This window comes from Emys orbicularis, chromosome 9 (assembly GCF_028017835.1).
Source record: "Emys orbicularis isolate rEmyOrb1 chromosome 9, rEmyOrb1.hap1, whole genome shotgun sequence".
Lineage (NCBI taxonomy): Eukaryota > Metazoa > Chordata > Testudines > Emydidae > Emys > Emys orbicularis.
Genome location: NC_088691.1, coordinates 106,984,393 through 107,007,968, shown reverse-complemented (window position 1 = coordinate 107,007,968; position 23,576 = coordinate 106,984,393). Strand labels below are relative to the sequence as shown.

Here is a 23,576-nt window from a genome sequence, read left to right as displayed (position 1 = left end):
CTCCTTTCCACTTGAGCCTCGGGTACTGGTTGCTCTCTTTGGGTTTGTCTACATGTGCAAATTTACTGGCAGAACCAGTATAATCATACCATCGTAGTTAAACTGGCACAACTCCCTGAGTGAACACTCTTATCCTGGAATGAGTGTCCACATGTGGAGTTATACTAGTATAGTTCTGTCTGCAAACTTCCATGCATAGACAAGTCCTAAAAGATTCACTTTTTTATTATTATTATTATTATTATTATTATTATTATTATTAAAAGTCCACCACCTGATCTCGCTTCCCCTCCTGCCTTTCTGGGGGCTTGTGTAGTTAAACATGTACAGGAAAGTATGATGTTCTTGTACAAACTGTGAGAATTCTAAAGAACATAGTTTGAAGGCTTGATTTTCACTACATGTTAATCTTTGCTGGACTAATGATATGAATCCTTGGGCAACCCTAGCTGGGATTCCTACTCCTTAGGTTAACCACTGGGTGGTGGGATGCTGTTCATATTACTGTATGCTGGTTTCTTCCTGGATGATTGAGATTACAAACTATGGACCTGCAACAGAGTCTGATGGCAGCTGGCTGGGCAGGTGAGGAGATGAGTGAAAAACAGTTGTCTTTGTAACTATGTTGTGAGCGGTGTTATTCTGGGAGAATGAGGAGAGGATGGAAGAAAAGCCTACCATTAACTCTGTCATGTGGATGGATAATTAATGAGGCAATGCTTGAATAGAGGAATGATAGGCTCTTCAATCTAAAGAGACTGAGAATTACTGTGGTAACTCACTTAACCAAACTGATTGTGTTTGGGGCATGAGTAGAAAGGCATGCTGATGATTTACGGTATTGGACTCCATTACTGTGTTTACAGAGTTTTTTTTTAACATGAGTATGGTTGGAGTTTAAATAGGTCTAAACAGTGTGAGTTTGGGTGGGAGCACACATCTGTCTTGACCTTTCCCTATTTGTACATGTCAGGGAATGGAAACCAAAGGAGGACTTGCATGTTCTGCTTCCCTGTCAAAAGAGAATAAAATGTCTTTTAGCATATGGGGGAAACTAACTTTCTTTGTTTTCTCATTTCAGTAAAAAGTCCCAAAAGTGGGATGAAATGAACATCCTAGCTACGTACCATCCAGCAGGCAAGGACTATGGTTTAATGAAAATAGATGAACCAAGCACTCCCTACCACAGGTAAACTCACTTAAACATTCTTTAATAACTTGAGTATGATGGAATACTTGACTACACCTAAGTAGTTTAGCAGCATACTTAACCTTGTGAATAGCAACAGAGGGTCCTGTGGCACCTTTAAGACTAACAGAAGTATTGGGAGCATAAGCTTTCGTGGGTAAGAACCTCACTTCTGAAGAAGTGAGGTTCTTACCCACGAAAGCTTATGCTCCCAATACTTCTGTTAGTCTTAAAGGTGCCACAGGACCCTCTGTTGCTTTTACAGATTCAGACTAACACGGCTACCCCTCTGAACCTTGTGAATGATACTCTGTCTACTTGAACTATAGCTGATTGCATGACAGGCTTCAGGTAGTCCATCTGAATTTTAAGTGATGAGTTAATGATATATTGGATGTGATAACAGTAACTTAGGGTACATTTGAAGTATCTTATATGTTTTAAACAAAGGCTTATGCTGAATATTTTGTAGCATTTTGAATGAGGATAAACTGATTTTGAGAAGCTTTAAATGTTTTAAGGTTTACACATTTTTGGAATTCTATCTGTAGATTACACTGCAGGGTCTTGCAATGAATAGACTTAGTATCTGTGTAACAGGAAACAAAACTGTTTGCATCAAAATATTTAAACCAGAAAACGAAAAACCTGGAATTGAGTTTTAAAGGAATAGTTGAACTGAAATAAATAAAGATGTCTAATGTCTGCACTACTGATCAAAATGTTTATGAGAGATAGTTTAGAGTTAATTCTCTTGCATGTTTGTCTTTCTAGTATGGTCGGAGAGGATGATGAAGATGCAGTGAGTGATTCAGAATCGAATGAACCCGTAACAGCAGATGTGTTAGCTAAAAAGTAAGTGGTGCTGGCAATAGAATATTGACAAAGTTTTAAAATTGTCTGTCTTCGGAGTAATTTCTTGGTTACGTTTTTAGTAAGAGTTGGATTTTGCCATGACTACTCATGCTGAGTAGTAGCTTCTTATGCAAGTGACACCATTGAAAACAAAACTTCTTGCAGAATAAGTTCGAACTTAACATGAGACACTAGTTCTAAATGATGGACAAAAGTATCTTTATATATACCAGAAGGTTTTTTTTATGTATACCTACAAGCTAAGTACTTAATTGTTATGCGATGTTGATACTCTGCTTCAGCACTTCTTTGTGTACATTTTTGTTAGGTTAGTGGCAGCTGAAGGTAAAGGACCCAAGATTCTAGCTCAAGAAGAAGAGTGCAGGGAGGACGAGGAAGAGGAAGAGGATGAAGAGTTAACGCCTGAAGAACGAGGTAGGTTTTATTTTTTTCTGTTTTGTTGTTGAATAGTTTTTCTTTCAGTAAGAAATGTCTGAAGAGGAGGAGATGTATCATCCATCAGAAAGATGCGGTGATCTGAAAATGGAGAAACAGCTCTCTAGAGGTGACTTAGATTCCGTATTGACTTGGATACTTCCAAGTTTGGTTAGATTAAATTGCAGCTACTAAACTAGTCTGGGAGAAAGTTCATAAAGATCAGGCTCACTTGTCTTGGAGGAGCTCTTGTAAGATGAGGGTATGGGAGTAGTTTCCACAAATGCTAGTGTATTGACCCAGAGATGGTTTTATTTTGGAAGGTTACCCCTTAATCTCCACACCTTTCAGTTGGACTTAATTAGGGCTGTCAAATGATTAAAAAATTAATCACAGTTTTAATCGCACTGTTAAACAATAATAGAATACTATTTATTTAAATATTTGTGGATGTTTTCTACATTTTCAAATATGTTGATTTCAGTTACAACACAGAATACAAAGTGTATAGTGCTCACTTTATATTGTTTATTACAAATATTTGCAATTAAAACTGATTAATCATGACTATTTTTTTAATTTGAGTTAATCGCTTGAGTTAACTAAGATTGACAACCCTAGACTTTATAACTAATACCTGTCTATTGCTATCTATATAGCACTTTTACCTCTTAATGTGCATGAAAAGCAGCTACACTTTCCAGCTAATGTAATTCCATGAATCAGCTGGGAGACGGAGCTAGCAGGGTATCCATAGCGATTCCTCAATAGGTTGTCTCAGGATAGCTTCAAAGCAGACACTACTCTGAATTAACTTGGACTATAGCATTTTAACAGAATGGTTAAGAAGTAAAACATCTTGGGTTTCAAACCCAGGTGTTTGATGTTGACTGCAGAGAGGTATTGCTGTTCCTCGTTTTTTCTGGTCCCACTTCTCCACTTCTAGAGGGGTTCTTGGGGCTGCCAAGAAGCAAAGATTAATATGGTTGTGGTGAATTGTCATACCCTAAGCAGGCACCTATTTCATAGGGAAAAACTATGGCACATGTTCAGAGGCTGGGATCTTAGGGAAGGGTGGAAAGAGGTTTTCTTCTATGTTTGGAAAATATGCCCCTGGTAGCTGCCTCTTGGCAATTAGCCGGCAAGCAAGTTAAGCCAGCTCTAAGGCTTGATCTGCTGGCCTCTGCAGTGTTTTGGTCAAGTTGTCTATAGGACTAAAGAGAAGTTAGTCTTGCATCACTTATTCCTTTGCATTCCCCGAACGAAGAGTTCCCATGTGTTTTTGTTTGGTCCAGATTTAGTCACTTACATTTGGTGAGTAGCAGTCAGTCTTTTAAGACACCCTCAAATCCATTCAGATTTCCTTCTTTTGGGAAGAAGCTGACTAAAATACATCAGGATTTTTTTCTTAGTATCACCTCCATAAGTGTTTACGGGCAATTAAGTGGCAACAAATCTAATTCTTAAATAATTGTTCTTCCCATATTTCCCAGGGCTGTATCTCTAAATCTTCCCAAAACAGAGACGATCCCCTAGTAAGGACATGTGAGGAGTAAGTTGTGTCCCACTCCACTGAGATGACTTATTTTCACTTGGCAAAATTTTTATGGCCACCTTGTTAATTGTTAGTTTGACTAGTAATGAAGAGCACTAAGCTACAGTTTGCTAACACAGAATCCTTCCATAGAGTATTTTAAACGACTTACTTAAAGAAAACATTTTAAATTCAAAACATACAATAACGTAAATGACATAAAGATTACATACACTCTGGGAGAGGTAACTCCTACCTGGCAAACAGTGATATGTTGGAATGTTTCCAAAGAACTAGTGTAAGAATATATCTAAGAATATTTTCCTGCTCTTTCCACAGAAAAAAAGAAACAGTTTGAAATGAAGAGAAAAATGCACTACAACGAAGGACGAAATATCAAATTGGCTAGGCAGCTAATTGCAAAAGAACTACATGGTGAGGAGGAAGATGAGGATGAGGATGATGACGAAGATCAAGAGATGCACGATGCTGTAGATGTAGAAAACATGAATACAGAAACCCCTGAACCTGGTGAGCAACTAATAGTCAAAGGACTGTTTAAGCATGGTGGTCCTTTGAACTGCCAGAAGTGCAGAAAAGCAAAGGGGTTTACCCTTCTTTTCCACTCAGTTTGTAGCCACAAAGGCTGAGAATATCCTCTTCCCTATGCTATATTTATATAGCATCCATCATTGTAGTATCTAGGCACCATCTTGTCATTTAGGTTCTTAGCTTTAGAAATACACCAAATTGGTATTGTTGATGTCCCAAACCCAGGGGTTCTTCATGGTGACACAATGGACAAGTAAGCCCATGTGTTTCAAACACTTCAGAAGTTCTCTACAGCCAGTCCTACTTCCACTGAGCAAGCTGACCCTTGTTGCAGCAGCTGCCAGTACTTTTACTGAGGTGGGAGCAGGACCTGTACTGATGACTAAAATAAACACTGTAAATAAAATTAAATAAATAAATTGTAAATTAATGGAGATATCCCATCTCCTAGAACTGGAAGGGACCTTGAAAGGTCATCGAGTCCAGCCCCCTGCCTTCACTAGCAGGACCAAGTACTGATTTTGCCCCAGATCCCTAAGTGGCCCCCTCAAGGATTGAACTCACAACCCTGGGTTTAGCAGGCCAATGCTCAAACCACTGAGCTACCCCCGTAATACCAATATGTATTATTGGGCATGTAGGAGTGTCTCTTTGCACTTGCTTGCCACTCTGCTGCCATACTACCTTGTGGGCTGGCACCACACCTCATACGTACTAATATAGTGTTAGAGTAGAGCAGAGCAGGTCTCTACCATTCTAGCTAAAATCTTCCACTTAACATTACTGCAACTTTGCAACTAAGCAGTTAGGACATTGGTATGTGGTTTCCTGTTTTATAAAATGACTTTACATTTCTGTATTTGCACTGAGAAGACCAGCCTCCCTGCCATCTCACCTGCTGGAAGAGTTCTGTGATTTCTAGCTGGGTGCTGTTTATGGAATCTGTTTCAGGGCTCCATTCTTTGTATCAACTTCTGATTAGCAATTTTTTATAAATAGGAAGTTTATCCCACTTCTAGCTGTTGGGGGTGGGGGGGAGGGAGAGAGTGAGCGAGCACGCTTTCTCTTTCTATCGCTAAGCTTCTTGTCTGCACTACTATACCCCTCTGCTCCTTCGCCCCAGACTGTTTTTGGGGTGTCCTCCCCATTAAGAATTATAGTGCCTACTTTTGCTGCAGCACAGCTCCTTGAAACAGCTTCTGTGGGCATCATGAAATTGAGGTGTGCTCCCTCCCCCCCATTTCACTGGTGCTCGCAAGACTGAATCTGAAGTCTTAACCTTGCTGAGCTGCTGCTTGGCAAAGCTGTGAGTAGCAGAGGCACTAGAGCTGTCAGCAGACTCTGGAAGGTGCTGCGTTTGTTTACATCTAGTTGATATTTGGAAGGTTTTCTTCCCAACAGTATAAACTACAGGCTTTTGTAAAATGAGAAATTCTACAGAAATGGTGTAGGCTCCCACCCTCCCCAGGAAAGGTGACTGGCACTGCTATTTTCAATTCTTGGCTATAAATCACAAATTTTGGTACCAATATGTATTACTGGGGGACTAAAGCTCACAATAACTGCTCCTGGGAAGTCGTCTTATATCATTCTCAGACCCACTGATTGTTTAGCTTTCTATGGTAATGCATAGGGCCCTACCAAATTCACGGTCCATTTTGGTCAATTTCACAGTCATAGGATTCAAAAATTCATAACTGTCATGATTTCAGCTATTTAAATCTGAAATTTCATGGTGTTGTAGTTGTAGGGGGGTCCTGACCCAAAAAGAAGTTGTGGGGGAGCACGGGGGGTCACTAAGTTATTATAGGGGGGTTGCGGTACTGCTACCTTTCCTTCTGCATTGCTGCTGGCGGCGGTGCTGCCTTCAGAGCTGGGCAGCTGGAGAGCGGCAGCTGCAGGCTGGGAGTCCAGCTCTGAATGCAGAGCCGCCACCAGCAGCAGTCTGAAGTAAGGATGGTGTGGTATGGTATTGCCACCCTTACTTCTGCGCTGCTGCCCACAGAGCTGGGCCCTCAGTCAGCAGCTGCCACTGTCTGGCCACCCAGCTCTGAAGGCACCAACGCAGAAGTAAGGGTGGCAATACCATACCATGCCAGCCTTACTTCTGTGCTGCTGCTGGCCGTGGCTGTGCCTTCAGAGCTGGGCTCCTGGCCTCCAGCCGTCCAGCTCTGAAGTCAGGGCAGAAGTAAGGTGACAATACCTCAGCCCCCCTAAAATAGCCTTGTGACCCCCCTGCAACTCCCTTTTGGGTCAGGACCCCCAATTTGAGAAACACTGGTCTCCCCCATGAAATCTGTATAGTATTGGGTAAAAGCACACAAAAGACCAGATTTCACGGGGGGAGACCAGATTGCACGATCCGTGATGCGTTTTTCATGGCTGTAAATTTGGTAGGGCCCTAGTAATGCATAATCCTAAGCCATATAATGGCTATTTACTAGAGCTTCACTCTCCAGGGGAAAGGAGGACACGAATAGGCATCTTTATGGCCTTTCTCCGTGGCTTGAAGCTGCCATCTTCTTTCTGCTCCCTGCTATAAAGCAGGGAGGCAGCTCCGCTCCCCAGCTGCGCTCTCCAGGGGAAAGAAGGGCACGCCTTTGCAGCATTTTTCCATCTCTGCTGTTTGACATCACTCCATCCTGCTTCATAATCTGATTTCTGAGCTGCATCTGGTAATTATCAATTCCTGACTGACTGCTCGTGCCCAATTAACTGTATACGTTTCTAACACTTTATTTATACCAGCTTACCAGTCCAGTAACTCTCCTAACTATTTCAGCTTGAGTTTTCCTTTTTGTGAACTTGTTGCTTAACTTTCTGCAGTTTAGTTTATTCTTTCATTTATATCACTTTGCCTAATCAGTGAAATACTTCATCACCTTTTAATCTCTACGTAATAGGCTGAATATCTGATTCACTTTTGCTCCGTTTGCCTAATTATTTTTCTCTTTAAAATCCAATAACTCTTCATTTTTATCTTTGCTGGTAGATTGAAAGTTCTCCCTTGAGTAACTGATTATATGTATAGTTTTTGGGGGAGCAGGAATGATAAAAGGGGAATGAACTTTAAGCAAACCTGTGTTAGTAAATGTCTTGTCCCTGTCTTAAATTCCTACCAGCCTTCTGAAAATTGTCTGCAATGAGGCTAATGTTAAGAGAACTGACAGCTCTTAATTAGGCTTTCAGATTTAATAGGTCCACAGGCAGGCAACAACTCTTGGTTATTCTTTAAGTGATCGTGGACATATACATTCAACTGTAGGTATATATTCAATGCACTTGAGTTGGCGATTTTGCCAGCAGTACCACGAAGTGGCGCACGTGCCCAAACTCTCCTCCTGTGTTGAGCTGAGGACATAAAAGGGGCATTGTCTCCACTCCTCTCTGTTCCTTCTTACTGCCTATGGTGAGAGTAGCAGCTCCCCGTAGCTATTTAGCTTTGGTTCACTAGCCTCTCTAAAGAGTTCTTCTCACTTTATATAGTTCTAGTTAAATTTAGTATAGTATAGTTTAGGATAGTTAGATAGTATGTTGTTTCAGGAACTGATTAATTTAACATGAAAAAATATCCAGGGTTTAAGCAATGTGCCACTTGCAGGACCATGATCCCTGTCACAGGTAGGTACAAAATCTGCTTAATTTGTCAAGGTGGGGGAGACCTTCAGTTTGTACCTCCTTCCATACCACAACAAAGAAAGAGAAGTCGTCTTCGGAGCTGGACCCTGACCACAAGAGGACAGACTCTCCATTTACAAAACGTGCACAGCTTTGAGACCAAAATTCAGAGAGAAACGCTACTCTTCATCATCCCAAGTGGCTTCCTCGAAGTGCTGTAAGCTTCCATCAGCTGAGTCTCACAGACAGTCAAAGTCCCACTCTTCATCTCTCAGACAAGCCTCCAGTATATGCTCTGGTGACTTGAGGTCTGGTTGCAGGCACCATTGCTCACCAGGACCATCGAGACCGGTGTCTTCACTATTGCCATTGGCTCTGGCACTGTCGGCTCAGGTGGCTGAAAAATTACCTCTTTGGTGCAGTCAACTTCGCTGGCCTTCCTTGCAGTGATGGACCTCTTATGTTTGCAGGTATCAGACTTTCCCTTGTTACAGCATCCGTCACCAGTGGTGTCAGTGTCTGCACAGTCCGTGTTTACCAGCACGGCTTCATCTCTTTCACTGGCTTCTTCATTCTTCCCCAGCACCATTGGCATCTGTCTGCATTTCAGCTGCCTTGACCACTTTGAGCTCCCTCGGACACTTCCTTTGTGTCAGTGCCATTAGGGCAGCACCAAGAGCTCCATGACCACCTCTTGTGTTTACTGAGGAGAGTTACATCTTCTCTTTGGACTTGGGCCACAAGAAACCAGTGTCTCCTCTGAGGTCTCCTAAGTCACATTGCAGACCTCTCTCCAGGGATACCAAATCTAAAAGTTATGATTGGCTCTCTTACAAGGAGGCCCTGGTGTGGCACCCACCACATTGGGCAGTATGAAGTGTAGAATATCCCCAAGAGAATAGCCGTACTGGGCATCTTGGACTACTCCAGTAGGGTCTAGACCTCCACCAGAGTTTAAAAGGAGGTCACCTTCACCCATACCAGGGACCTCTAGGGAAGCCCCTTCTACCATTCCTTGGCCTCCTCCCTTGTTGGAGCCTACAAAAGACAGGGCAATACTAGAGGAACCTCTAGATGTTCTCTCCCTGCTCCCCCACCAAATATTTCATCTTCTCCAGAAGAGGCTGTCACCCAGAAGTCAACATCTATTTTTCTTCTGGAGGATTTTAAAGTGTTCCAGGACCTTATGAGAAGGGTGGCCACATCTCTGGGAGTGTGGGCAGAGCTTGCAAAAAATAACTGACACAGGTAGCTAGATATCTTACAGAGCCGTGCCCCGGAAAGGGTCACCCTTTCCAGCCTTGCTGGAACTGGCCCAAACCCTCCAGCAAATGTCAGCCTCTGTCCCACCCACTGCCAAACAAGCGGACAGAGGCTATCACGTTCCTTAGCAAAACTTCAGTTATTTCTTTGCCCACCTGATTAGACTCTCTCATGGTCATGGCTGCTAATGAGTATTCCAGGCTGTCTCATTCCGGGGCCACTCTAAAGTCAGAGATTTTAAAAGGCTGGACTTAAATGACAGGAAGGCCTGCACCACAGCCAGTCTTCAGAAGAGTGTCAAATTACCAGGCACTGTTGTTTTAAATACACCTTTGCTAATTGGTCAGCGGTCTCCAAATTTGCAGACAGATTGCCTGAGGAGTACTGAGGACAGCTCTTGGCCATAGTTTCTGAAGGAAACTTTGCTACCTGTTTATCACTTCAAGTGGCCATCAACATTGCTGACACTGCCTCATGCTCCATGGCTGCAGCCATCTTAATTGAAGGCTCTTGTCTGCAGCCTCTTGTGTCCTGAGGAAGCTGCAAAATACAATAGAAGACTTATCCTTCAAGGGATTCAAACTGTTTTCCCAGACAACCGGTGACTCCATGCGCACCTTAAAAGATTCCTGTGCCACCCATCTTTTAGTGGGGGTTTACACCACAGTAACAAAGAGGAAACAGTTTAAACCTCAGTTGTACTACAGAGCCTTGTATCCGCAGAGGTCTCAGACATCTTCGAAAGAAGGCCTAAGCCTCCTAGATGTTGCTAGTCAGCATCATCCACAGTGGGCCCTTCTCATCAGACAACTTCCGCTTTCAAGCAGCTGTTTTGACTGCTCGATCAAGGACAACACACTGACCATATCTCACCTCCCTCCCTATGTAAAGGAGGGACATGTCATCCGGTTCAGCTCCCTCCTGTCCCTTACCATGGACCTATCTCACAAGACTGTATTGCTTCAGGAAGTGCAGTCTCTTTTAGAATTGGGAGTAATAGGAGTTCCCTACTAACACAGAGGGAAAGGTGTCTGTTCCTGGTACTTCCTGATTTCCTGGTCTTCAACCCATTCTAGTTCTACAAAAATTCAACCGGTTCATTAAGATAAATAAGTTCAGGATGATCACCCTTGCTTCCATTATCCCTTCCTGAGTGGTTGGAAAATGGTATACTGCCCGTGATTTGTAGGAGACTTATTTTTGTGTGGCAATACATCCTTGCCACAAGAAGTATCTTTGCCACTCCCAGTACACAGTGCTTCCCTTAAGGTTATCATTGGCCTGAAGGATGTTCACAAGTGTATGATGGTGGTAGTGGCCTATCTGTGCTGCCTACGTGTCCAGATATTTCCTAACCTGGATGATTGTTTGGTTTGGGGAAGATCAATCACTCATGTCCAAAATTGCATCCTTGTCATGAGACAGCTGTTTTCTTGTGTAGGCAAGAAACTGAATGTAGGCAAATCAACATTACAATCAACACAATGAATAATTATTATAAGAGGCAGTGCTTGATGCTCCAGCCTCCAGGTCTTACCTTCGAATGGACAAGTTTCAGTCCATAGTGTCTGTCTGGAAGCCTTAAATCCAACCCATGGACAACAGCTTGCTTCTGCCTACAACTACTGGGGCACATGACCTTGTGCACATACGTGTCTCTGCATGTTGGACTTCACTTCAGATGTCTGCAAGGCTGGCCAATTGGACATGCTGATTTGTGTACCTGAATGAGTGCTTCAGTCCCTGGAATTGGGGTTGGACCCTCAATGTCTGCAAAATGGTTCTTTCTCTGACACTGGAACAGACTATGACCCTTGTAACAGATGGACCCCATAGCTTTTGGTGGATGCACCTCAGTCATCTCTAGGCATAAGCTGTTTGGTAATGTCAGTAGTACTTGCTCCACATAAATGTGTTGAAGCTCTGAGCTGCTATTTGAGCCTATTTGGTTCATGTTCTCATGGACAGCAAGCAGGGAGGTACAAGGTTGTCTCAGCTGTGCCAAGAAGCGATCCACCTGTGGAATCTCTGCACAAGAAACAAGGTCTTGTTAAAAGTCTGTCAGGATTGAGGTACACTACTGAAGATTGCCTCAAGTGGGGGCTTTATGAACAACATGAATGGTCAGTAAAGAAGGATATTCTCTTTCAGATCTTCCAACAGTGGGTATATCCAATAATAGACTTATTTGTGACCAACCTCAACAACAAATGCAGCAGATTTTGCTTCGGGGTGGGCTGTGGCAGGGCTGGTTCAGTGACAGATGCCTTTCTTTTCTCCTGGTCCATCATTGCTCTGTGCATTCCCTCCATCTCATCTCATTCCAAGGATACTCAGGAAACAGAAAAGAGAAAAGACAACATTAATTCTTGTGGCACCAGCTTGGCCAAGACTGTATTGTTTCACGTACCTACATCAGCACTCCATCTGGCCACCAGTAACTTTACCCCAAGTTGAGGATCTCCTGTCTGAAAACTAGATCAGGTCTCCGCGACCCAGTATCTAATCTCTCCACCTCGCCACATTGATGATTTCTGGTTGAATACTCATGAAAGATTATTCTCCCAAGAGGTCCACACCATCTTGGTGAGCAGAAGAAAGGACTCTACCAGAACCACCTATGTTGCATAATGGAAGAAGTTTTTGATCTGGGCAGAATCTCACCAGTTATTGCCTCATTACACTGAAATTAGACACATACTAGATTACCTCTTGTTTCTGATATCATCTGGCCTTTCAGTTAGTTCAATAAGAGTCCACTTGGCTTCTGTCTCTGCAGTACACCCCCGTGGATGGCTTTTCAATCTTTTCACACCTTTTGATTTCTAGATTTCCAAAGGATCTAGCCCAGCATTTTTCAAAGTTAGGGTTGCGATCCAGTACTGGGTCGCGGCATGTCAGGCACTGGGTCGCTCTGGTCAGCACTGCTGACCAGGACGTTAAAAGTCCCGTTGGTGCTGCCCAGCTAAGGCAGGCTAGTGCCTACTTGCTCCGACACCGCACTGCGCCCCGGAAGCGGCCAGCAGCGGGTCCGGCTTCTAGGCAGGGGGGCCATGGGGCTCCACGCGCTGCCCCTGCCCTGAGCACCGTCTCCGCACTCCAGTCGGCCGGGAACCGGCCAATGGGAACTGGGGGTGGCGGTGCCTGTGGGCTAGAGCCGGGCAGAGCCGCTTGCGTGCCTCTGCCTAGGAGCCGCACCTGCTACTGACCGCTTCAGGTGCAGCGCGGTCTGCGGTGCAAGGACAGGCAGGAAGCCTGCCTATGCACCCCGGCTGCGCCGCTGACCGGGAGCCGCCAGAGGTAAGTCTGCACCCCAACCCTGCATCTCTGTCCCCTGCCCCAGCCCTGAGCCCTCCCAAACCTGGAACCCCTTCCTGCACCCCAAACCCCTCATCCCCGGCCCTACCCCAGAGACTGCACCCCCAGCCCAGAGTCCTGACCCCCTCCCACACCCCTACCCCAGCACTGAGCCCCCCCCAAACCCAGAGCCCCTCCTACATCCCAAACCCCTCATCCCCGGCCCCACCCGAGAGCCTGCACCCCCAGCCCAGAGCCCTGACCCCCTCCTGCACCTCAATCCCCAGCCCTGAGCCCCCTCCCACACCTGAACCCCTCATTCCTGGCCGCACCCCACAGCCTTCACCCCCTCACCCCAACCCTCTGGCCCAGCCCTGAGTCCCTCCCCTCCCCAAACTCTTCATCCCCAGCTCCAGTGGGTCGCGGACATCAACAATTTTCTTCAACTGGGTCCCGAGAAAAAAAGTTTGAAAACCACTAATCTAGCCAACGTCTATCCTTGTGTTTTGATCCAGTACCTTCATGGGATCTCACTCTAGTCCTATACAGATTTATGGATTTCCCCCTTCCACTTCTGGCAACAACTTCTTTACCACTATCATCTCTCCAAACAGCATTTTGGGTGGAAGTCACATCTGCAAAGAGAGTTTCAGAACTTCAGGCTGTCCTAGCTGACCTTCCTTTTATGGTTTTCCATAAAGAGAAATTTTCTGTTAGGCAGCACCCTAAATTTATTCTAGTGTTAGGTTTCCATCTTAATCAGAGCATCCATTTTCCAGTATTTTTCCCGAAACCCCACACATCCAAAACTAAAGAAAGATTGCACCTTGGATGTTCACTGAGCTGTGGCATTCTACTTGGACTGCACAAAGTAGTTCAGATCCTTCCCCAGACTTCGTGGCCTGTGCTGAGGCAGTTAAATGTCAACCAGTTACAGCTCAACACATTTCCCATTGGATTTTGGAATGCATTTTACTTTACTGTGAGCTTGCTAAAGTCTCACCTTCCCCAGGGATGACAACCACTCTACAAGGGCTCAGTCCACTTCTTCAGCCTTCCTGAGCAACATTTCATGTAGTGGACATCTGCAAGGCAGCAATGTGGTCATCTGTACGTACCTTCTCGAGACACTAGGCTATTACTCCATCTTCATGAGTTGATGTCCACTTCAGCAAAGCAATGTTACTGTCTCTTTCCATATAATCCACAGTCCTGCCGCCTGGGAAGGAACTGCTGGTGAGTCACCTGCAATGGAATATATATGTGCCCAATCACTCAAAGGAGAGAAAAAACTGTTACTTACCTGTTCAGTAACTCTTGTTCTCCGAGATGTGCACGTATACATTCAATGACCTTCCCATCTTCCCCTCTACTTCAGACATTTAGATATCTGGTGGTGCCAGGAAACAGAGAGGGAAGCAGCAATCACACCCCTTTTATGCCCTCATTTTAGTGTACAAGGAGAGTAGGGGCGCATACGTCACCTAGTGGTACTGCTGGCAATAGCTTCCAACTCCAGGCACTCACATACCGGCAGTGGAATGTATATCTGCACACACCTCTTGAAGAACAGCAATTACTGTATAGGTAAGTAACTAGGTTTTTTTCCCAGAAACTCTCAGACCAGAATAACTCCCCTCTCTCTCTCTCTCTCTCTCTCTCCCCCCCCCGCATTTTGTTGAAGTGAGCCTACTGGAGATGGTATCCCTATAGGTCATCCTATATGGCCTTAAAACATTGTGTTTGGACAAGAAAACTGCTTGCATCATAATCATAAATCTGGGACAAATTTCCACAGGGCTAAAATAGCTGCTGTTTTACAGACTTCATCCTTGCATTTTTACCAGCTTTGTTAATCTCCTTGCTTTAGACATGCTGTTCAGTTGGGTAACTGGTCATTATTTATTAGATTAGATCTTTCTGGAACTCAATCAAAGTGCTATTGATCTTATTCCCAAGGCTGCATCTTTGGACTCATAAGAGTGTTTCACAACTCTTCTGGATCAGGATCCAAATAGCTGCAAAAGAGTGCCCACATTGATGTCTTTCTGAAAGATCTACTCTAGTTCAGCTGCAAGTTGTTAGGCTCTATAGCGTACAAATATTAGGCTTACATAGCAAGGAAGGCTAACTTCTTCCATTGCTGGATTTACTGGGTGAAATTCTGTGGCCTGTTATGTGGGAGGTAAGACTAAGTTTCATAGTAATTACTTATGGGCTTAAAATCTGAGTCCGTATAATAAAGTCTCCACCCAAAGTTTCTGATAAGGCATCTTCTGTTTTGGCTAGTAAGGAAACTGATACATCCTGTACTTTTTCCTGTGTTGGCTTTTAGTCAAATTTCTGTTGAGCCTGTGGCTTTTCTTAATTCACATTATACCAGTGAGAGTCTGTTGATGAGGTTTCTCATTCATCTGTCATATCTCTGAGATGGCATATAGATCTAGCAGAGTCTTCTAATTTTTTCTCTTCTCCCATGGTGTGTAAGCGTGGGGTATCTCTTACTCTCCTGGGGGAATGATTTGGCTGTCTAAAGTCTCTGTTTTAGGAAGCTGATTCAGTTATATTTGGGTGTGAAGATCTGGACTTTTCATCTGTGCTTTTGTGAAAAAGCTGAGTAAAACAGTGTCTTCAGCATTTCCTCTTGGTTAGGACTCCAGGGAGTGGCAGAGTCCATTGGCAAACATGTGACATTATGTTCATGACTATCCCGTCATCCTTTTTTATACCACTCCCACCCTATGCTCTCTTCCTTCTGTTTCATCCAGAGACTAATGAGTTTTAACCCTACCTGTCCAGTGTCCTTTTTCTGCATTGTCAAAAGGTGAGGCAAGTGTATCACCAGAACTGAGGTCTTAAAGGGATATTGGTCTTACTCAAGCTCCATCCCAGGTCCTGCTAATTGAAGAGTGGCCCTTATCAATTATAGGCTTGACTGACTCAGGTTCCAAAATACTCATACCAGAGATAAAATGGGAAAACCGCAGTTGTGCTGTGTGCCCTCTGAAATCTCCCCTCTGCAGATCAGAGTCCTGGATAGAACTGGGTGCCATATAGGCAGCTCCCAATGCAATTGTTCATTGATTTTTTCCCTCTAGAAACAATAGGGCCCCTAGTTACGCTTTTGTCCTTGCTGAGGTTTATAGTCTGGGCTCTGAGTTTGGGCTCCAGTTCTCACTGGTCTGTTTACATCTGCTACACAACCTAGGCTTATTTCCAAAAGGCTAGGTGGGATACCAGTCCGATTGTTCCTGTCTTTGAAAGGGGAGATCATCTTGGCCTGGCTTGCTGTGGTCTAATTAGCCTGGCATATTTGGCTGGCAAGCTTTAGGTGCCTAAACTGGCCCTCCTCAGAGGAGGCATTGTCACTTTTCTGTGAAGGACAGTCTGGTTTGTTTTACTCTGGTCGGTCTACAATAGACCACTGTATTGTTTTGAATAACCTATTAAGCACGGGAAACTTTATTTTATAGATCTAAAATCTGCTCAGGACTGAGTCACAAACTTCTATTGTATGGAATTCATGCGGCTGTGGAAAATTTTGTTTAGTGACTGTAGTCACTTTGCCCTGTAGCAAGGTTTTGTAGGTTAGATGTGGCTGCGTTGGCAGCTTGACTATGGCCTTGGCTACACTGGCACTGTACAGCGCTGCAACTTGCTGCGCTCAGGGGTGTGAAAACGCCCCCCCCCCCCCCGAGCGCAGCGAGTACAGCGCTGTAAAGCGCCAGTGTAATCAGAGCCTGCAGCGCTGCACACTCCCTCGCAGCGCTGCAAGCTACTCCCCTCGGAGAGGTGGAGTACATACAGCGCTGCGAGAGCTCTTTCGCAGCGCTGGCGGCGCGACTACACTGCTGTGAAGTCCCAAGTGTAGCCAAGGCCTAATCCTTTTCCTGTAGCAAGGGGGTCAGGGCAGGGAGCCTTTCTTTTTTTTAAACTTCACATCAGCTCCACAAAGGATCATATCACTCCCCCATTTGATTGTTCAAAAGACTTTATCCTTGTATCTTAGACTCCATTTGGAGGCTGTTAACACTCCTTTCCCCCACCCCCCCACCCCCGCATACCTTTTAAGTTGGGCTCTTCAAATCATTTATCAAAGACAAGTCCTTATTCTTGGTTCTAAGTTTCCTTGTTTGTTCTAGCCACTAGACAGTTTCTTTGAACCAATTAATGTTTATTTAGGACTGCATTCTGCTAAGGTGGTAAGTGGGAAGCATTGTTTCTTGGTATTTTCTTAAGTCCTGTGGGATTTGCAAGATGGTGTTACAGTTACTTATGGGGTTGAATTAAGATAATTCTTTTGATGTATTGTGTATGTTTAATGCAAAAGTTTCTTCCATAATATTGTGTGGAGCTGAAATTTGGGTGTGTCTGATTCAGAAATCCTTTAAGGAAAATTTTAGAAGTCATGGGTGATGTGCTAGTTTCTTTAATTCATATAGCATGGTGAGGCTGAAATAGCAATTGAGGGCATGTGTTAATTGTAACTATACTTATGCAGCCTTTCACTATAGTACTGTGCTGCTTCATTGCAAAACTCTGTATAGTAGGTCCACCCAGGATTGAGCTAAAAAGTGATAAGTATGCTTATGTTTCAGGAATCTTGTATCTTGGGCTCTGCAAATGAGTAGCTTCTAAGAAATTTTATAGGATATATCAGGGTCCCACATAGCACATGAGAACATAGGATCTTTGCTGCACTGTGTATGTGCTAAGAGGTGCGTTTTTTTCAGCATTTTAGGATGAAAATAAAGTGAACTATTTGGGAGGGTTTTGGTAGTGGCTGAGGTCCCAGAAAAGGGGGGAGGGATAGCTCAGTGGCTTGAGCATTGGCCTGCTAAACCCAGGGTTGTGAGTTCAATCCTTGAGGGGGCCACTTAGGGATCTGGGGCAAAAATCAGTACTTGGTCCTGCTAGTGAAGGCAGGGGGCTGGACTCGATGATCTTTCGGGGTCCCTTCCAGCTCTATGAGATAGGTATATCTCCACATGTTATTTTTGTGTTATAAAAAAATGCAGGTTGCGGAGGGTATGTCTACACTGCAACGTAAGCCCAGGGTTAGTGGAACTTGAGTTAACAGACCCTGGGCTTGTTAACCTAGGTCTTGATAATCTACACTCATTTGCTGCATCTACACTGCAAAGTAAAAGGGCTTGAACCTGGGTCCTGGCTTGACCTGGGTCGGACCCTCCACGCTGGTGGGGTCCTGGAACCCTAGATTAGCACAATTTGTATGTAGATGGAAGGGGGCGGGGTAGGCTTGAGTCTGAGTTCAAACCCTAGGCTTACATTGCAGTGTAGACATATCCTGAGTCAAATGTTTCAGGGTTGCCAAATGTTACCTCTGCTCTTTGTGGCAACAGAGGAAGGCCTTGTGAGTGCATGTGGTTCAAACCATGAATATTTAAATCTGTTTTGTAATCTCTCTCCTTTTTTCTGTTATACAGCACATGCTACTAGTGACCAGCTGGAGAATAGAGCGCACATCATAGAAGAAATCTGTCCAGAACTGTAACTGCTTGTCAAAGCTACAAACTTATACAGTGCTTCATGGTTTTGCCAATCTTAAGTATTGAGAGGCATATCAGTTATAGTGTTGTATTGCCAAGAATGTTAACTTTACAGACTCTTATATTAGGCAGAAAAGCTGCCTAACTGGTTATTCTTGTGCCTAGTATTTCATGGAGAGTACTGCTTCATAATCCATCAAACCAGAAATTTGACAAATTAACTTGCATAGCATATTGTCACTCCACATGCTTTAAAACATACAAAAAATCAGTATCTTTGGTTTTGTTGATTATTTATTTGACACTGTTCTAGATGTGGTATCTCTTGTAGTAGAAGGGTTTTGGAATTCAAGAGCCAAACAGTACAGTAAATTACAGGTTGATATGTATTATCAGGTGAATTTAGCAGTTTAAAAGGGATTATTTTAGTAGTGTAACTTTTTGTAGAATTTTTCTGACCTGTTAATCTAGATGTCAGTATGTCATGACTCCTATTTTCTCAATCTTTATAAGAGAAGAGCTGAATTATTTTTGTGGTTTAAAAAGAAATCTGTTTGGAATAGGTTACTAGTTCCTGATTAAGACAACACTAACAACTGGTGGGATATTTGTACACTAGAGATGTGCAGACATTGATTTTGCATCGAATTGTGATGATCTCTTCCCTTGGGGATAGATGGGTTTTGGAACTTTCCTTATTTATCTGTTCAGATCTCCAAACTTCTCTCCAATATTTTCCACTTCAGGCCCCCCAAATGTCACTCTCTACTGATTCCCTTCAGATCTGCCTTAGAATCCTTTGCACCTTCTGACTTGCTGTGACATGAACTTATGCTGCTAGCATCTGAGGATAAGTAGTTGTGTGAGCAAATCTACGTCAGTACTAGGGAGATGGAATGGCGTAGCTTTGTATCGTGCCAGCCTTCCACTCCACCTAGGTAACTGCTGATGACCTAATTCCTTCTTGGGACTTGTAATCTGTATATTGAAAACCACTGGTTTAGAAATTTCCTGATCCAATGTAACTTGCAGCAGCTGCTTTTGTAAGATGAAGGCTATTTGGAAGAATAGAAGGGAGGTTGTCATATAATCTATAATTTACGTGCTGTTAACAGTGTGGTTCTATAGCCCTGATGGAGAGAGAGTTCTGAACCTGCAGTTTACTGTAAACAATAACATCCCACTCAAAAGATCTTGACTATGGTGTGGATGTACTAGTATTCAGAGTAGCACTTGGTTTTATTCCGCAAATGAAGTACACTTAAAGCTGTGGGTTGGTCATGGAATATTTTGTATTCAATTATGTCTGTATTTCTCTTAAATTTGAACTAAATTTGATACGTTCCAAAAGTCCATAATTATACGGACCTATTTTAAAATGACTTCCTGTCCACTGTATTTGTGAAGTCTGAATAAAAGAATGAAAAAGTTACTTTACAATTATTTTGAACTCACGTGTGAGCGTTTCTGAAACACTAGAATGCCATATTTATCACTGGAAAAATATAATCACGTGGAATGTTTCAGTAGACTGAATCACCCAAAAGTGTGCGGGTGAGCTATACCAAATTAGTGTGTGGATTCCTAAGTCTCTGGTTAATGTTCCGTTTTGTAGATAGCTATGTTGCCAGCTCTTGTAATATTTAGTATTTCTTAGCCCCAGCTCCTGGATTTGTGTGATTAGTGAGAATTTCAAGTTTCATTATGATTAATAAAAAAATTTCTAGCCCTCATGGTTGCGGAGTAAAAATTTGAAAACTTTAATCCTAAAGGCTCAATCATGAAAAGGCAAACAAAAACCTCATAATCTGGTTTGATTTCTGGCTAAAATTGTCTTTTCCATTAATTGGAAGTAAGGAGAGATTGAGTGATGCATCTGTTTTTGCTTGATTATATGAAAAATAGTTGCTTTATTTGCTACTGTTTTTCCAGTCAGTCTTTTTTCCTTTTTTAAAAAGATCATGTTATAATTGCAAGCATATTGATTGATACTTGATTCTGGTCACTTTTGGCTAAATCCTGAGAGATGCTGGGGCTCTCATGAGAGGTGAGGTAATTAGTGGGAGCTGACATCCATTAGCTTGATTAACTTCAGGAGTTGAAGGGTACATAGCACTCAAGGATTAGAACTGCTCCAGTTCTCTTGACAGATGAGAATTTTTAGCATCCGTTTATATAAGAAAGCACTAACTGCTAGACACCTGTGTCCATGAAGGATGGCGTTCCCTTCCTTCCCCTCTCCTCTCCTCCCACTGCCAAAACAAGAGCCAGGATGTGTCTGTTCTTTGCTGTGCTTGTCTTCCTAAATGTGGCAGTTTATATTGTTGGTTTGTTAGATTTACAGGGCTGCTCTGTGGGTGGGTTGACATTACTTACGAACACATTGTCCAGTTACAAGAAAGGAGCTTAAACAGCTGCTGAATGGTGTTGACTCACTCCATAGCAGTGAAGCTACAGTTTCAATGTTGCATATGCTGTCTATCATTCAGTGTCAAACATGGCAGTTTCTATAGACTACTTTGGGCCAAAAAGTGAGCAGTTTAAGCCACTTGTTCTCTTTTGTCGTCGTCTCCCCCCCCCCCCCCCCCCCCCGCCCCTTTCCATTCTTGCTTGTACAGAATTGCATTTACAGCTAATGCCCCAAGGAGGTGCTGCTGTTAGCATCCTCAGTACTACCTGGGAAGGATTTTATTTATATACACACATTGTTTACTTTTCAGTAAACAAAGGTAGATCCTAAAAAGAATCTGTTTTCCATGACAAGCCATAAAACACCAGGTATGGGTGGGCTGTGCCATCTTGGCGGAGGGGTTATCTTGAATTGCTGATGCACCCCTAGCTTTCATTAACTTTGAGCAACTTGTTGTTTTGGGTTCATAGGCCCTTTGATGACTAAGGGCTCTTCAAAAACAAGCTATGCATGATCTCCCTGATACCTCAATTAGAGATAAATTAAGTACAACTGAAATACAAATCTATCTTTTTCTTAAGTGGGTTTTTATTTGTAAAGAAAATATAATATAGAGGATCATCTTTAAAACTTGCCATCACTATATAAATATGATTGTGTGTATATTTTCTGTTTTATTGCTGGTGGTTGGTTCATTTCATTTGCTTTAGGCACAACTTGATGTTTCTTAAAAGTAGTTTCAATCTGGAACTGGGATTACTTGGCTTTATCCACACCACTATCTCAAGACATTTTAAAGGCTAAAATTAAGTAAATTTGTTTAAAAACTTGTGATTATTACAATGCAGTATATATAGTTTTTTAAAAAAACTGTACAAGGTACCTGCCATTTGTTGTAAATCTGCCATATTGAAAAATAGCCCACCTTTTGAGAGGTGGGGAAAAGGAGAGGAAAAGGAAAAAAGTCTCCTTGGCTTGTCTAATAGGAAGAAGATAGTAAGATTGTAATATCATGGTGGTTGTCAGGTGCTGAGTATTGCAATGTGGTGTATAAAAGCAGAGACAGAATGTTACGACTATTTACTTAGAAATTGGAGAATAGCGCTCCTAAGAAACTGTTCTGCAACACTTTGCATGATAAGTATTTTCTACATTTATTTTTTAAACCTTTTGTTTGTAAAATGAATACAAGATGTCAGTTGCTGGAGAAATAAGTCTCTGTAAATAAACTTTATACTAGACTCTTGTGCAAATAGCATCATTTAAATTGTTCATTAAGAACATTCTTTTGGCTTTAACCCACTGATGGAATTGTTCATTGAAAACTGAATTTCTTTTCATAACCTAGTATCTTGTGTTAAACTATTTGATTTGTATAGGTCCTCTTCCTCTAAATATTTTAACCTGTTTTTATAGTTGCTGTTTCATAGTAATTTCTCAGATTTAGTGACTTTTCCCACTTCACAACCAGTCTTAAATGTGAGATGCAAAGTAAATTATACCTGCCACTGCTCCCTTCTAATATTAGGAAAATCAGATTCTGACTTCTGGGGTTTTTTAAAAGAGAAAATTGGCAGTTTTTGTCAGAGCTGGGTATCACAGCTGGCTACTGAAATTGGGATATTTAGTCCTACTTTATAATTGTGTTGTAGTGTCATTAAAAAAAACCCCCTCTAATGACATGGTATCTCACTGAGTTACACCAAACCTGGTGGAGTTATGGTCTGTATGGCAGCTTCTCTGCCATCCCAACAATATGGTAGCCTATGTACGTACTTCTGCACCTACCATGCTGCCTAGCTCAACAAGGACAAGTGCAGAGTCCTGCACTTAGGACGGAAGAATCCCATGCACTGCTATAGGCTGGGGACCGAGTGGCTAGACAGCAGTTCTGCAGAAAAGGACCTAGGGGTTACAGTGGACGAGAAGCTGGATATGAGTCAACAGTGTGTCCTTGTTGCCAAGAAAGCTAATGGCGTTTTGGGCTATATAGTAGGGGCATTGCCAGCAGATCGAGGGACATGATCATTCCCCTCTATTTGAGATTGGTGAGGCCTCATCTGGAGTACTGTGTCCAGTTTTGGGCCCCACCCTACAAGAAGGATGTGAAAAAATTGGAAAGAGTCCAGCGGAGGGCAACAAAAATGATTAGGGGGCTGGAGCACATGATTTATGAGGAGAGGCTGAGGGAACTGGGGTTATTTAGTCTGCAGAAGAGAAGAATGAGGGGGGATTTGATAGCTGCTTTCAACTACCTGAAAGGGGGTTCCAAAGAGGATGGATCTAAACTGTTCGCAGTGGTAGCAGATGACAGAACAAGGAGTAATGGTCTCAAGTTGCAGTGGGGGAGGTTTAGGTTGGATATTCGGAAAAACTAGGAGGGTGGTGAAGCACTGGAATGGGTTACCTAGGGAGGTGGTGGAATCTCTTTCCTTAGATGTTTTTAAGGTCAGGCTTGACAAAGCCCTGGCTGGGATGATTTAGTTGGGGATTGGTCCTGCTTTGAGCAGGGGGTTGGACTAGATGACCTCCTGAGGTCCCTTCCAACCCTGATATTCTATGATTCTATATTGATGCAGGTGGGGAATCTGCCTGGTTATCCTGTAGCATTACAGCTGTTGCTGCCAGCGTGGAGGATTGTGGCCTCCTTCTACCATACTGGATTTTGTTTCCTTAGGCTAATCCCTCATCCTTGGTGTTTGTGGAGTAAACAGTGTGTATGGTAGTCTGCCCCATGGCTGTCAGCCCACCCTGTCACAAGGCATGGCCCGTTAAGATTTTGAAAGTTCTGATACCTGTATACACACGCAACGCACACGTGCCTAGGCGATATTGAGAGGAAGCCGTCCTGGGAATAAGTCTTGTCACTGTGTCCCTATGGGATTGGGGCCATGGGCCTTGCAGAGTGGGTGG

General features: G+C 43.2%; 1 protein-coding gene across 1 annotated transcript in view; it reads left to right on the top strand.

Annotated features, from left to right (window-relative positions):
* Positions 1-19,885, top strand: part of PPP1R2 (protein phosphatase 1 regulatory inhibitor subunit 2) — a 34,986-nt gene extending 15,101 nt beyond the window's left edge. The window contains exons 2-6 of the mRNA XM_065410720.1: positions 1,082-1,189; positions 1,964-2,044; positions 2,373-2,479; positions 4,353-4,544; positions 18,191-19,885. Of these exons, the coding sequence (XP_065266792.1) occupies positions 1,107-1,189; positions 1,964-2,044; positions 2,373-2,479; positions 4,353-4,544; positions 18,191-18,258 (531 nt within the window). The 5' untranslated portion in view covers positions 1,082-1,106 and the 3' untranslated portion in view covers positions 18,259-19,885. The remainder of the gene's footprint in view (positions 1-1,081; positions 1,190-1,963; positions 2,045-2,372; positions 2,480-4,352; positions 4,545-18,190) is intronic.
* The last annotated feature ends 3,691 nt before the right edge of the window (positions 19,886-23,576 follow it).